This window comes from Corvus kubaryi, unplaced genomic scaffold, assembly GCF_017639235.1.
Source record: "Corvus kubaryi isolate FWS band 111438036 unplaced genomic scaffold, C.kubaryi_AGA036_p1.0 37354, whole genome shotgun sequence".
Classification (NCBI taxonomy): Eukaryota; Metazoa; Chordata; class Aves; order Passeriformes; family Corvidae; genus Corvus; species Corvus kubaryi.
The window spans coordinates 3,739,587-3,752,875 of NW_024581116.1; the positions used below are offsets into that span (position 1 = coordinate 3,739,587).

Below are 13,289 nucleotides of genomic sequence, written 5' to 3' on the forward strand. Positions count from 1 at the left end.
AAGCAGATGTCGTGTACAGCAAAAGCTCCTCACATCCCTGGCCAAACATTTGTCCAGTCCCACCTAAACCATCAGCTGTCTCATCTAGGCACAAACCCCAGCACAATAAATGGTGTAAGCAAAGCTTTGATCAGCTCTCACAAGCTCCAGATAACATACACATGCCTACACACGGCAAAATTCATTCTGAAAGAACCAGGTGACATCCATCAACTCAAATCCAAGTTTTAATGCAGCTTCCAGCTCTATGCCAACTCCCTCGACAGTTATTATCTAGGCTGATATTGCTCATCTGCTTTTCCTGACACGTTTTCAACCAAGGACCACAAGCTTACCTGGTCCAAGCTTAGAAACTGCATAAAGGAGGTCGTAGTTGATGACAGGTGTTGCATCATCTATTGGTTGCCACCCCACAGGTGGGGAGGCTGGAGGTGAGATGAGAAACTGTTTTGCAGGCTGTGGTGGTGCCAAATGAAGCTTGTCTCCATCTGTCTCAGAGGTCTGAATCTTTAAAGCATAACAAAGACACTGTTTAGTACAGGATAGAATCATACAACGGTTTGGGTTGGAAGGGACCTTTAAAGGTCATCTCCTCTAACCCTCCTGCCATGCTCAGAGCCCCATCCAGCTTGGCCTTGAAAATTTCCAGGGATAGGACATCCACAATTTCTCTGGGCAACCTGTGCCAGTGTTTCACCACTCCTACTGTAAAAAATTTGTTCCTTACATCCAGTCTAAAACGACCTTATTTTAGTTTAAAACTATTTTTCCCTTGCCCTATCACAACAGGCCCTGCTAAAAGGTCTATTCCCATCTTTCTTGTAAGCCCCCTTTAAGTACTGAAAAGCCACAGTGAGGTTTCCCTGGAGCTTCCTCTTCTCCAGGCTGAACACCCCCAGTTCTCAGTCTGTCTCTACAGCACAGGGACTCCAGCCCTCTGAGCATCTTTGTGGCTTCTTCTGGCCTCACTCACAAAGCTCCATGCCTTTCCTGTGTTTGGGACCCCAGTGCTGGACACAGGACTCCAGGTGGGATCTCACTGGATCAGAGTCATGTGCCTTGACCTGCTGGTCACGATGTGGGTGATGCAGCCCAGGAATTTGGGGTGCTAGTGCATGTTACCAGCTCAAGCCCAGCTTCTCATCCACACAGGATGGCTAAATTGAATGACTGCTCAAATCATACCCTTCTTATCCCAAATGCCACTCAGGCAGGGTTTCAGCATCAGTCTCAGCAGAGAAGGCCTGGAGATAAATTTCATCTCAGCCGTACAGATGGTGCCCCTGCAGTAAATGCACACTGTGGGGCTGTTACATCAGCAAAGCTACAATGTCTGTGCCTTTTGTGTACGTTCTCTGAGAAGAAATGCAAAGCTTTGGTAGCCATAGCTGCTAGTTCAGAGAATTTTGAGGCACCTGTAAAGGTGCTGTTGTGATCTGGTCTAAATGCCTAAGTAAATGTGACATTACACAAGTAACTCCTGCACCAAGGCCTTATAAGTAACTTCAGAAACGTTTCTACAGATTTTATTTCTTTAGTTGAAGTGATAAAGGAATCTATGTTGTTCCTTACTCATTTGCGACCGAGTGTCCTTATTTTATTTCCATCTTAAATGATCTATTTTAAGTCCTGCTCTTTTCTAGTATGTTAAAGAAGCCTTGACATAAATGAATTGTACTGCAACCATCTGAGCAAGGTTACAAACAGCTGGAGCATAGAAGCAATGAACTCTATTTCCATGACAGCAAACATGCCAGGGTGCTGAGATGCCACCCTCCTGTACCTCCTGGGGTTTGCAAGAAGCCAGTCTGCGTCTCTCAACTCCATGTTCCCCGGAACTTGTAGGTCTGGAAGTGGTTATTCAGTCTGGCTGAGGGCAGACACTGCTGCTTCCACACCTTCATTCCCTGGACACAACTAATAAGCTCTTTTAAGACTATGTGTACTGGAGAGCCTAGTGCAGGTACCAGAATGGTTCTGCAGGAAATCATCTTAGATAGGGAGACTAATCACTATTGTGCACAGTTTTCTTTTTCTTGGTTCTCCCAGGTTTTCAATTAGCCTCTTGATTGTGCAGTTAGAATGAAACCATTCTCAGATCTGCTTAACTGCAGGTTTTGAAACCTTTCAGAAAAAAAATTCAGAGCCAGATTTAGGAGATTAAGGCATAGAAAATGGGATTGAGACAGATTCTCAACACCTAAATCCAACTGAAAGATCTTCTGAGCTCATCTAACTTGTTAAGCATATTGTTGTTTTCACAGCTGTAGTTTCCCATCCTCCTGTGGTTCTGCTGCTGTCTAGGCTCAAAACAGCTCCTATTCTGACCAAGATGAAGAGGCTCATAATTTAACAGGCTCTTGGGCTTGCTTGATACCTTCAAGTGAGCCAACCCTTACCCTCAGACCTCTGAAGGGCCGATCTGGCAGCTCAAAGCACACCTACATTGTTCATAAACACTAGTGGGTATCTCACAAGACACAGTGACCACATCAATTTATTAAAATGCATTCAGAAGAGGTGGTGGTTGGGTTCTCAACCTCCCTCAACTTTCTGTATCCCAGCTGGGGCCCAGGCTGTGGGAGATCTGCATTCTCTCTCCCTTGGCTGAGAACTGACAGTTCCAACAGATGGATATAATCACCTACAGCCCCAGGCTGGGAGTGTTGTTCTTCCCCTACCTTCTTCCTTTGACTTGGACTCAATAAATTCCTTTTAGAGAATTCAGTATTTGTAATTCATGTATTCAGTAAGGAAAAGCCAAGAAGGCAGAAGGAAGCCTGACTGTGGCTCAGGGTTGCAGCCAAATAAGTAATCCAGCCCCACCTTTTTTATTCACTTGGATTCCTTACATTAGCACATTCTTATGGTTAGTTAAGAGAGTTACCCACAGACAACTCCTAGTGTTGTAAATCACCTCTAAGATACGTAATTCTGCATGTTGAATGAGCATCTTTGGTCCTAAGTGGTCCTTTAAATTTACTGCAGACCCTCAGGACATGAACAGCTCAGTCAACACAAGGAGGTTTAAGTATCTTTTATCAGAGAGATTGGGCATGGGAGAAACCCTTATTAGTTTTATTCAGTGTTACTGTAGAATATTTCTATAAAAGCTACGCACTAACACAGAAATAGATTCCAGATTTCATTACCTGTGCAAAATACAACTTTAACTTCTTCCCTCTGAACTGTGTTTCATGCAGCTCTATTCTGGCACGAGCAGCTGATTTGGGACTGCTAAAATTTATCCGCACACGCCTGAAGCTTTTGAACAGCTGGAATGTCACACAGTCATCATAGGCACGGAACAAACCTTCAAATTTCTCCTGCAAAAGAAAAAGAAATAATGTTGAAGATTAACTTCGTGCTCTGTCACATCAGTCTGTGTCAAAGAACAACCAGAAACTTGACAACTGTTTAACCAGGAGGTTTCAACCTGTGGCCTTTGGGGACAGGTGTCCATAGACAAATAAAGGCTCTGTGAAAAGAAATTAAGGAAAGCAGTGGTCTGGTAGTGCTGAACTCTGCAAAAGGTTTAGGGGAAGAAGTCTTCAAATTGAGAACCCAGCAGCTGTTGAACTTCTCATAAAAGTTGAGCAAACCTATGACAGTGACATAGGAAATGAAGCTGAAAGGGCACATGACTGAAAACACCAGACAACTGTGGGCTCATCTGCACAGAAGCAGCCATTGTGCTGAATTACACTGGAGTCAGCAGACAAAGGCTGGAACCAAGGGTTACCTCCACAACAGCACTGCAGGGTCATTTAGTATTGCATGATACGTTTTTCTGGATGTTTTGTCATTTGAATATTTAGAAGATACACACTTTTTCTTTTGAGGGCTCGTGAGGCATCTGGAGACAAATTGGATAACTGAAAACAGTGATCTGTCCCAAAGACAAATTTCAGGCTTCAAAATGTTTAGCTGTAGAAACACGCTCAAAAGCTCATGACAAAAACAGGGATATTTTAACATTGTAAAAGAATAGTCTGAAGTTTACCACTCCATGGACCTGGAGATGAACAGAAATTCAAGGCACCTTGGCAGCCTTGGAGGCTCAGACCCTGTGATTTCTCTGCAAGCTGTGAGCACACAGAGGACTAGTTCCACACCATCAAATAAACCCAAAGTCCTTAAAACAATTCTGACACTTACACAGGATTTTCATTCACACAAACACAGGTTCATAAAATGCTGAGGCTGAAAGAGGACAGTTATTATTTAGTCCAGCCTTTGTGTTTACTCAGATTTCAGATTTCACTCACTACCATCCAGTGAGTCACACATCAGATCTGAGCATTTTAACTACTGCAATCAAGACTTGAAGTTTTATAAGATGAAGAATCAGCCAGACCAAAGCCCCTGCTTTTAGGAGTGCTTTATTCTGAAAAAAACACCGGTGAGATGATTTGCCACACCATTTCATATACACTGAGGGCTATTATGTCAGGGGTTTGTATAATTACAAGAACCTAATGTGTAGTGGCAATAACCTGATGTGGCTGCCCCATCCCTGGAAATGTTCAAGGCCAGGTTGGATGGCGCTTTGAGCAACCTGGTCTAATGGAAGGTGTTCCTGCCCATGGGGGGGAACTGGAATGAGATGATCTTTAAGGTTCTTTCCAACTCAAAACATTCCAGGATTCTGTTTCGTTTGCTATCTCTGCAAGTCCTCACATTTTTACATGTTTTAAAATACTACTTCTTTTCTTCTCATCCAGGAAAACAATTTCTTTTCCCTTAGAGTGGATAACTGGTAGAGACTACAGAAGATAAAAAAGAAAATGCAACTGATGTAATCTCATCAATACTTCAGTTCTCATCCTTTGAGCTTACAAGCAAAACAAAGAATTCAGAACTTCTAAGAAAAATGCATCCTGAAGCACAGTGCAGCTGCAGCAGGGAGCACTAACAGCACCACAGGAGTAACTACTGCCAGAGTGAGACATTTGTTAAGGAGTTAATAGGGAAACAGCCCAGTTCCACGGCCAGGGCTGTGACACACCACGGCACATGTTCCCCATCTCCTTTCATTCACTGCCAACTCTGTGGTCTTCCTCCCCATAACTGATATTCCATCGCTGGCACCCTCTCAAAGGAACCTCCCTATGGTCTATTAAGCTTTCATGATTTTCATTTCATTCTGCCTGACCTCACTCACCTCTTCCTCTCACCACAGGAGATACTTTGGAGGAATGAAAAAGGAAAAAGAAAGAAAAAAGAGGCAAGAGCTCTGTGGTTTGGCAGAGGGCAACTGAAGGCATGCAGCAATCCCCAAAACAGTGTGAATTGCATAGGTTTGTGCAAGCAGGTCTAGTCTTACCATCCAATGTTGAGATTGTCAACATTTCACACCTCAATTATGCTTTTTATATCTGCTTTGCTTATATTTTTGAAAAATTCCATTTTCCTGAGCAGAAGCCTACATCCAGTGGCATTTGTATAAAGGTCAGCCAAAAGCAGCAGTCATTTCAGTCCTGTCCTGACTGGAATTTTGATGCCACAACCTTCACAATGACCAGGGGAAAAGGGCTGGGGGAAGGGAAAGAAAGGAACAGGGGCCCAGTGTCTGTGTAAAGTAGGACTCACACAGCATTTAGAAACATAGTCCAAATAAAAAACAAAGTGACTAATTAAAACTTATGTCTTCCTATTATCTTTATCACCTATTTCAGACCTCTTCAGTACATTTTTAAAAAGCATCTTGAAGTAAACAAACTTAAACACATATTAGTGGGGGACCTGGCAGTGCTGGGTTAACAGTTAATCCTAAAAGTATTCAACCTAAACTATTATATGTTTCTGTGAGAGATATCAAGGTATTTATATATACATACATACATACACACACACACACACACATATATATATATAAAAGATGATCAAGGTGTTATAACAGAAGTCTCATAAGGCAAAAATTAGCAGCAAGGTGAACATTTCCCTGTGTAGCTTTCAATTTCTCTACGAGTCAGCAATTAAATCATTCATCATTCACCAAGTGTGGAAGGAACCACACATGGACTTACCTGGACACTGAGAAGTATCTATTCCAACTGACTATTTATTAATAAAGAGATGCTCCCTGTATGGATGCAGCAGTCAGGGCTGTGTGCTTGCCCTCCCTGTAACACAACCCAGAGCCCAGATCTTGGTGAGGGACATTACACAAAATTAGGGAGGACACGATTTCAAACATGGATCCAAGAACAGTGGGCACATTCCTGGACTACACTGAGACTCACTCTTATTAGGCACTGAAAGGAAGAGATAGACTACTGTAAAAGCAGCTGATTAAGTCCTGGAAGCCATTGCCACACTGGGAGAACTTTGAAGCACTACGGACTTTATTCTGCTTGCTTTTCAATTTGATACTGGCACAGCTTTAGAGAGCCAGCCTTGATTAACGCTCGTGAAAATGCCGTGGGGAGGAGAGAAATCAAGCCCTCTATTTGATATTAATACAGGGCAGTCTATCCACAGTGGGGACACTTCCACTGCACTGACTGAAACTGCAACTCCCATTAAAAAGATTCATACATCTGGATCTTTCTACATTTTCAGCTGATAATATTAATGACCTCAGCAGAGGTCATTAATCATCAAGTGAAGTTAATGGCCCTCAGCTGCATCTCGAGCCATCCCCACTCCTCCCAGCTTGATATTAATTCCCAGGAAATGCCTTATGCCTTAATTGCTATTGCCTGTGACTTCTAATATCTGCTGAATGCACTTATCTGGATAAAAGTCTTTCAGAGTCATTCCAATCTATAAGAAAATTTATCATATACATTTTAAAGACCTAAGCAAATTCCTTCCCTTTCAAGTTTTGTGGATAAATTATTCAAGACTCGTAATCCTCTCAGTTCAGGACTTTTAAAGTGCTTTTCGGATTCGGTACTTTTAAAATGCTTTTAGAAAGTAAGTCTTTGGACTTTCAGAGCACTTTGAAAACTTGTGAAAAAAGAAACATCCGAAGTTAAGCAGCAGTGTTGCTATTCCTAAAAAGTCAAAATTACTCATTTATTTCTGGGATTTTGAAGTGTCTTCATCCATCCCAAGTATGTCTCAATAAGGCCCAATTAATGTTCTGGAAAATGTGAGCAGCCTTCATTTCACCAAGTTCTCATTTCTCCCTCGTGGGCCCTGTGCCCTCTCTTCATCTTGTTATTGTTTTGCCCAACACTGGGCACCTTTCCCCAGTTCTTTCCTGTCACTTTCTGTCAGCTCCCATCACTCAGTGCCTCTAGCAGTTCCCAAAGTTCTTTTTTTGTTTGTTTTCTAAATTAATGAAATTAGCACAAAGTAGGACCATACTAATTAAAGCTGCTGATTACTCCAGCGTGCTGGTTATCATTTAGGATACAGCCAATGCTGAGAACAGACACCATGCAAGGAAGAAATGAGTGCTGGAGTGACAGACAGGACCTAAAAGCCTCTGAGGACAAGGGCAAACCCATGTCCTTGTGGACTAAAAACTATTTCTAGCACTAAATGGGAGCTCACCTGGGACCAAGGCCCTGTAAATCACATGGTAACAGTGATCAGTGAAATGCAGCCATAGGGAGGTAAACGAGATGCTGGGTATATTTGGAAAAGTATTTCCAGTAAAGCAAGGACAGTATTAACACCATTATATGGAGCCTATTGCACCGCATTAAAAATGCAGGGTTTGTTGCCTAAGCAGATTAATGGGAATAGATCCAGATAAAGGTTCCAGGGAGGTACTGGAATGAGTCCAGAGAAGGGAACAGAGCTGGGAAAGGGTCTGGAGCACAAGTCTGATGAGGAGCAGCTGAGGGAGCTGGGGGTGCTCAGCCTGGAGAAAAGGAGGCTCAGGGGGAACCTTTGGCTCTGCACAACCCCCTGACAGGAGGGTGCAGCCAGGGGGGGGGGTCAGGCTCTGCTTCCGGGAACAAGCGACAGGACAAGAGGACATGGCCTCAAGCTGAGCCAGGGGAGCTTTGGCTTGGACATTACGAACAATTTCTTCACTGAAATGGTTGTCAGGCATTGGAACAGACTGCCCAGGGAATTGGTAGAATCACCATCCCTGAAGTGCTCAAAAGGCAGGTGGATGTGGCACTTGGGGACATGGATTAGTGGTCAACACAGCAGTGCTGGGTTTATGGTTGAATTTGATGATCTTAAAGGTCTTTTCCATCTTTAACCATTCCATAATTCTATGAATTAACAACTTACTAAATAAGAAATGAAAATGCTTGCCTTATTTAGCAAAACAAAGCAAAGAGAGGAGATGGGACAGTCATCGGTAATTTACCAGTACTGTTCAGAGCAAGGACAAATCACACTGTATGGAGTAAATCTAGAAGACTACGTTGGCATAAAACAAGTGTCAACAGTTGGCATAAATAGGTTGAGTCTAGAAGTTAAAGAAGGTTTCAAACATCAGAGTAATGATCCAGAAACAACCTTCCAATTACAGCAGCAGCAGCAAATTATTTTTTTAAGACTGAATTTGGTTAGTTCATGTGAGGGACTATGACAAAGTATCGACACAATGAGCATTGTAAAACATGACAGCCATAATTAGCAAGTGAATTGGGTTCTGACACAGCAAGTTCCTGTGATTTATTTCCAAACATTTCTTTCATGAATAGCTCCACTGGCATTGTGTTCATTCAGGACAAAAGCCAAGGCCTAATTCAAATCAATGGAAACCTTTCCACAGACATCAGCAAACTTTGGATTAGAGCCCCAGAACTCAGAACCCAAATTACATTTTATTATTCAGTGTGTTTACACTCATTATCACCCTTGCTACACATTTGATTTAGGAGATGGCTGTTGATTTAAAACTTTAGCCTAATGCTTTTCCTAGAATTTTGTAAGCAAATAAAGAAAGCATTTTTCCTATTTTAATTTTTCCTGTTCATTCATGTAAAAGATACTCCAAGGAACTAATCACAATAGGAAAAGGATATAATTCACAATTATGAAATTAGTTTTTCCTGAAATTAGTTCTGTACTGGATATAAATATCCCTGTAAGACATAAACTCCTATCTCAGAGTTGAATGTATTCTGTTTCCAGACAGCCATACAACACTACAAAGCTCTCATGAGGCACAAGAAGAAAGACAGAATCTGGTAGAACATGTGGATGCTGTGCACTGAAGAGTCTTGTAACAAAAACAATCTAAGAACTTGTTTACAGCAAAGAGGATGGGCACACCAGTTACTTCTAGGGGGATAAAAAAAGTTACTGAAGTGACACACATTTAACAAAACTAATACAACAGAAGCCTAAAAATTATAAGCTGCAGTGATTTCAGGATTGGGATATGTCAACGCCACATGAAGACTATTGTAATGTAATTACAATAGCCTGGATATTGTGTATGGCTCTTCTCATCCTCCATTAAGGAAGATGGAGGCAAGATGGAAGAGCAACAAAAGACTGCAAGGATGATCAGAGAAGTTGTGAATCTGTCACAGGAGGTAAACATAGATTATATCCATCCCTGGAAGTGTTCAAGGCCAAGCTGGACAGGGACCTGACCAACCTGGTCTAGGTGAAGGTGTCCCTGCCCATGGCAGGGGGTGGAACAAGATGGTTCCTTCAAGGTCAAACTGTTCTGGGATTCTGGCTTGGGAAACAGAACCTAAAGTATGAGGTGTTTCCTGCTGTGTCTGAGTATAAGGATATCAATAAATAATGTGAAGGGAAACAGATCAGCAGAATTAAAATAACCAACAGTGCTGATATTAAACAAAGGCTTCCTGTTAAAAGATTTAGACTTAAATTGAGAAGCTTATTTAGCACTAGACCTGTAACATATCAAAATGGCATTGGCCCAGAAATAGAAAAAAGCCTAATTACTTTTATGAAAAGGTTAAGAAGGAAAGATTAGAGAAGAGCACTATACATTTCTGTGGTTCTTAAAGACAAAAGGAGAGGAAAAAAGGGATCTTGATTTGTCTAATGAAAACTTAAAAGAACTGGGTTCACCCGAAGTGCTTTTAACAATTATTTAATGAGCCACACAAAACAAGCAAGCAGCTTGATACAACTGATGTGTGAAAATTCCTTAAAAGCAAGAACTCCCACAAGTAGCCAGTGTAAGCAACAGCCTCTTCAATGATCAAATTCCCTGCTTCTAAAAAAGATGAAACTCATTGGGAAATTCTGGAAGTGCATATGAAAAACCACTACTGACTCTCAGTTAAAATTCCAGGAGTGCTGTATATAGAGGAAATATTTTAAACCAATGATGATAAATAGAGAGTTCCTATGGACTTGTCTTACTGCCTTTAAGTAATGGCAGGAGAATAAAATACAAATTTACCATTCAGAGACCCCCTTAAGGCACAGGTCTCCAGGCTGTAGCTTTTTATTTCACCTTTCACCGTAGGTAGCTGTAGGTAAGAGTGTGGGTTCTCCCTATTCCCTCCTTACAAGTGGGGCAGGGTATTATTTGAATAAAATATTCACATGCAATACTGCTGTCTGAATGTTGGTTTGCACAAAGTTTCTTCGGTTACCAAAGGGAATCCCTCATACAATCTCACAGCTGGAAACAGCAGCAGAAAAATGCCTGTCATTCCCCAGAGTACATTTTGAAAGGACATTTCTACATGTAAGACATTTTTAAAGGGGAGAAAAACAGGGAACACTAGCTATTTTGTCAGGTAACCAGAATTACAAAGTACTCTGTAATGACCTCCTGGTTACTGCATTGTCTAAAAGTGTGTTCCTCACCTTGGAACTCAGTGTAAAGCCCTGCTCATCTCTCCTGAAGTTAGATTAGGGCATTGACATAGGGCTGGAAAGAGCTTGGGTTTATTTACATTAAACGTGCCAGTAATTACCATCTTCCAAAACTGAACAATTCTCTTAGTACATGAACAAATCAACTCAGCTTGCTATCCCAGTTCATTCAGTTTGTTGTTCTGTGCTTGGCTTTCTCTTGTTTTCAAAGGGTGAAGGTCAGGTAAATTGTGAACCAAAGACAAAATAAAACAGTAAAGCCAAAAAAAAAATTCAGGCTGGACTTCAAGATGGGGGGTGTTACAAAACGCATTAAATCTTGCTCTCTACAGTAAAATGAAGATTGATTTGCCTGCATTACTGCAATCCTGATAAAGGGGAGCCTAATACCTTTAAGCTTTACTATGTAAAGAATGCAGTTTGTATTCCAGAAGCGATGCTAAATGGCCTTGTTGCTCTGCAATTTGCAGTGAGCCAACCCTAAACAGGAGCACACCAGCCACAAAACACAGCCCTGGTCCATGGCTCACACATCCTGCTGTGTTATCGTGACACACTGGGGCTGTTCGGAGGCATCTGTGTAGAACTTTTAGATCCTGAAGGATGCGTTGAGGGTTCTGCCCTCAACGTTGTGCCAAAATCATTCTGACAGCAGAAATATTTGATGTAATGCTTACTGCTTATAGATCCAGTGTCTTGTTCCAGAGAGGGACTTTGAGCAAGTGTAACAGATGTTGCACAGTGTTGTAAAGACATTTGTAATTTGTCATCTCTCAAAGAGCCCTGACAGCAAAAGTAGGTCAGGAGCTGGAAGAAGTTTGCTGGTCCCACCTCACGCTGGGACTAAGGCCAGAAGAAGCATCCGTCCCTCAGCAGACCTCCTGCATTACATGCCCACCATGGCATGACAGCACTGCAAACATCCTGGTGAACAGAACAACACAGATCTCCCACTTCAAAAATCAGCTGAACCAAATAAATTTACCTTCAGCTTCCAACTCATCAGCACAACAAAAGTACAGAGATAATATCTGCCCCAAAGCTTAATGGAAATGCATTCACATTTTGGAAGAGGCTGACAAATGTCAGAGCCACAGAATTTTGCTGCGTTGCCTTTTCTGTTTTTAACCAGCTCACATCCCTGTTTACCTCAATGTGACGCACATTCCTCCTGCTTAGCTCCACTGATCTGGAAACCAAAGGCTCCTTCAAGATGAAATAAATTGTTCCTGTGGCAATGCCAAGGGGGTGATTTAATATAGTTTGGAGAGTTCTCAATTCAATTTCACACCCAGCGATTGAGCTAAAAGTAAAATCCACACTTTACATTTCTTCTTTATAGGAGCACTGTTATTTTACTGTATCATCAGCCACAGCTTTTCTGAGCACGCCATATCTGAAGTACTCCAGTTCCAGATGCTGTATGAGCTCCCTGAAATGCTGGAAGTGCTCTTGCAAACCAGCTGAGAAAGTGCACATCCTATGACCAGATCCATTAGTTTCACCCCCAGTGCTGAGGATTGTTCTGTAGAGACATCATTCTTTGTTTCCTGAAAAGCTACTTTTGATTACTGTGCTGGCTACCATTATTGTGCAACATCACTTAATACTTGCCTTTTTTTTTTTTTTCTCTTTTGCATTGTATTTGGCAGTAGGGAAAAAAAAAAATCAAAACCTGAACAGATTTGTGGAGGATTTAATGCATTTGTTTTCCAAATAGCAGCCTTACATTTTGGCTCGAGAATGGTAAAAATAATGCTAAGAACAAAGATGTGAAGAAAATATCCAGACTGTCCTGAAAAAAAACACCTATTTTTGTTTGCTTTACGATTTCAAACAATAACTGAGTAGATAATGTATGTAGTGAACTCCAAGGGGCTCGTCTGTATTGGATTTTAAAATGTTCATAGTACAATACCAGCTATTGATTTTGTCTTGTTTCTGTTGTTAAGCCCAATAATTAATTGGTAGCAAAAGGAACAAATTACTGTGTATATGTTTCTAAAGTTCTTACTATCTTAATTTAGCACACAAAATAGGAAGAAAAACAACCTTAATTAGTTTTCACCAAAAGCTGCTACATTTATATTAATAAGGAGTGTTTCAGAAGCAGATCTCTGCAGCAAAACAGTTGGTGCTGAGGACTTTCTGATCAGGTGCCACAGATTGAATGCCCATTAACAGTTGGAGCATATCAGGCACACTACTAGAGTGAATCTTCTATATTAATTTCACCTGAAAGGCATCCAGTTCATGAACTGCTCTGTGATGTGAACAAAAAGCACAGTTAATGAAGAGCAACAGGAAACCTGCCTCATGAGAATGCCCAGCTCAGACTCAAAATGCTAATGTAGACACGAGCCCGTATCTCTCAAAAACAGTTAGCTGGCATTCTAGGAGAAGAAAATGAAACAACCCCACAACCAAACTGAAGTGCTATGGACAACAATAAATAAGGGGTTGGTGGTCAAACCTGAGCAGAAAACTAGGACTGAAATTATTTATTATGAGAAGCTGTGTAAAAATTATTCATATTTATAGAACTATAGAATGGTTTG

The 13,289-nt window shown here is 41.4% G+C and overlaps 1 protein-coding gene across 2 annotated transcripts in view; it reads right to left on the reverse strand.

Moving 5' to 3' along the window:
* RCAN2 (regulator of calcineurin 2) overlaps nt 1–13,289 on the reverse strand; it is an 85,695-nt gene that overhangs the window by 14,960 nt on the left and 57,446 nt on the right. For both annotated transcript variants that reach the window (XM_042032815.1, XM_042032816.1), the window contains 2 exons: nt 3,153–3,326; nt 336–507 (listed from right to left, as the gene is read on the reverse strand). In XM_042032815.1, the coding sequence (XP_041888749.1) occupies nt 336–507; nt 3,153–3,326 (346 nt within the window). The remainder of the gene's footprint in view (nt 1–335; nt 508–3,152; nt 3,327–13,289) is intronic.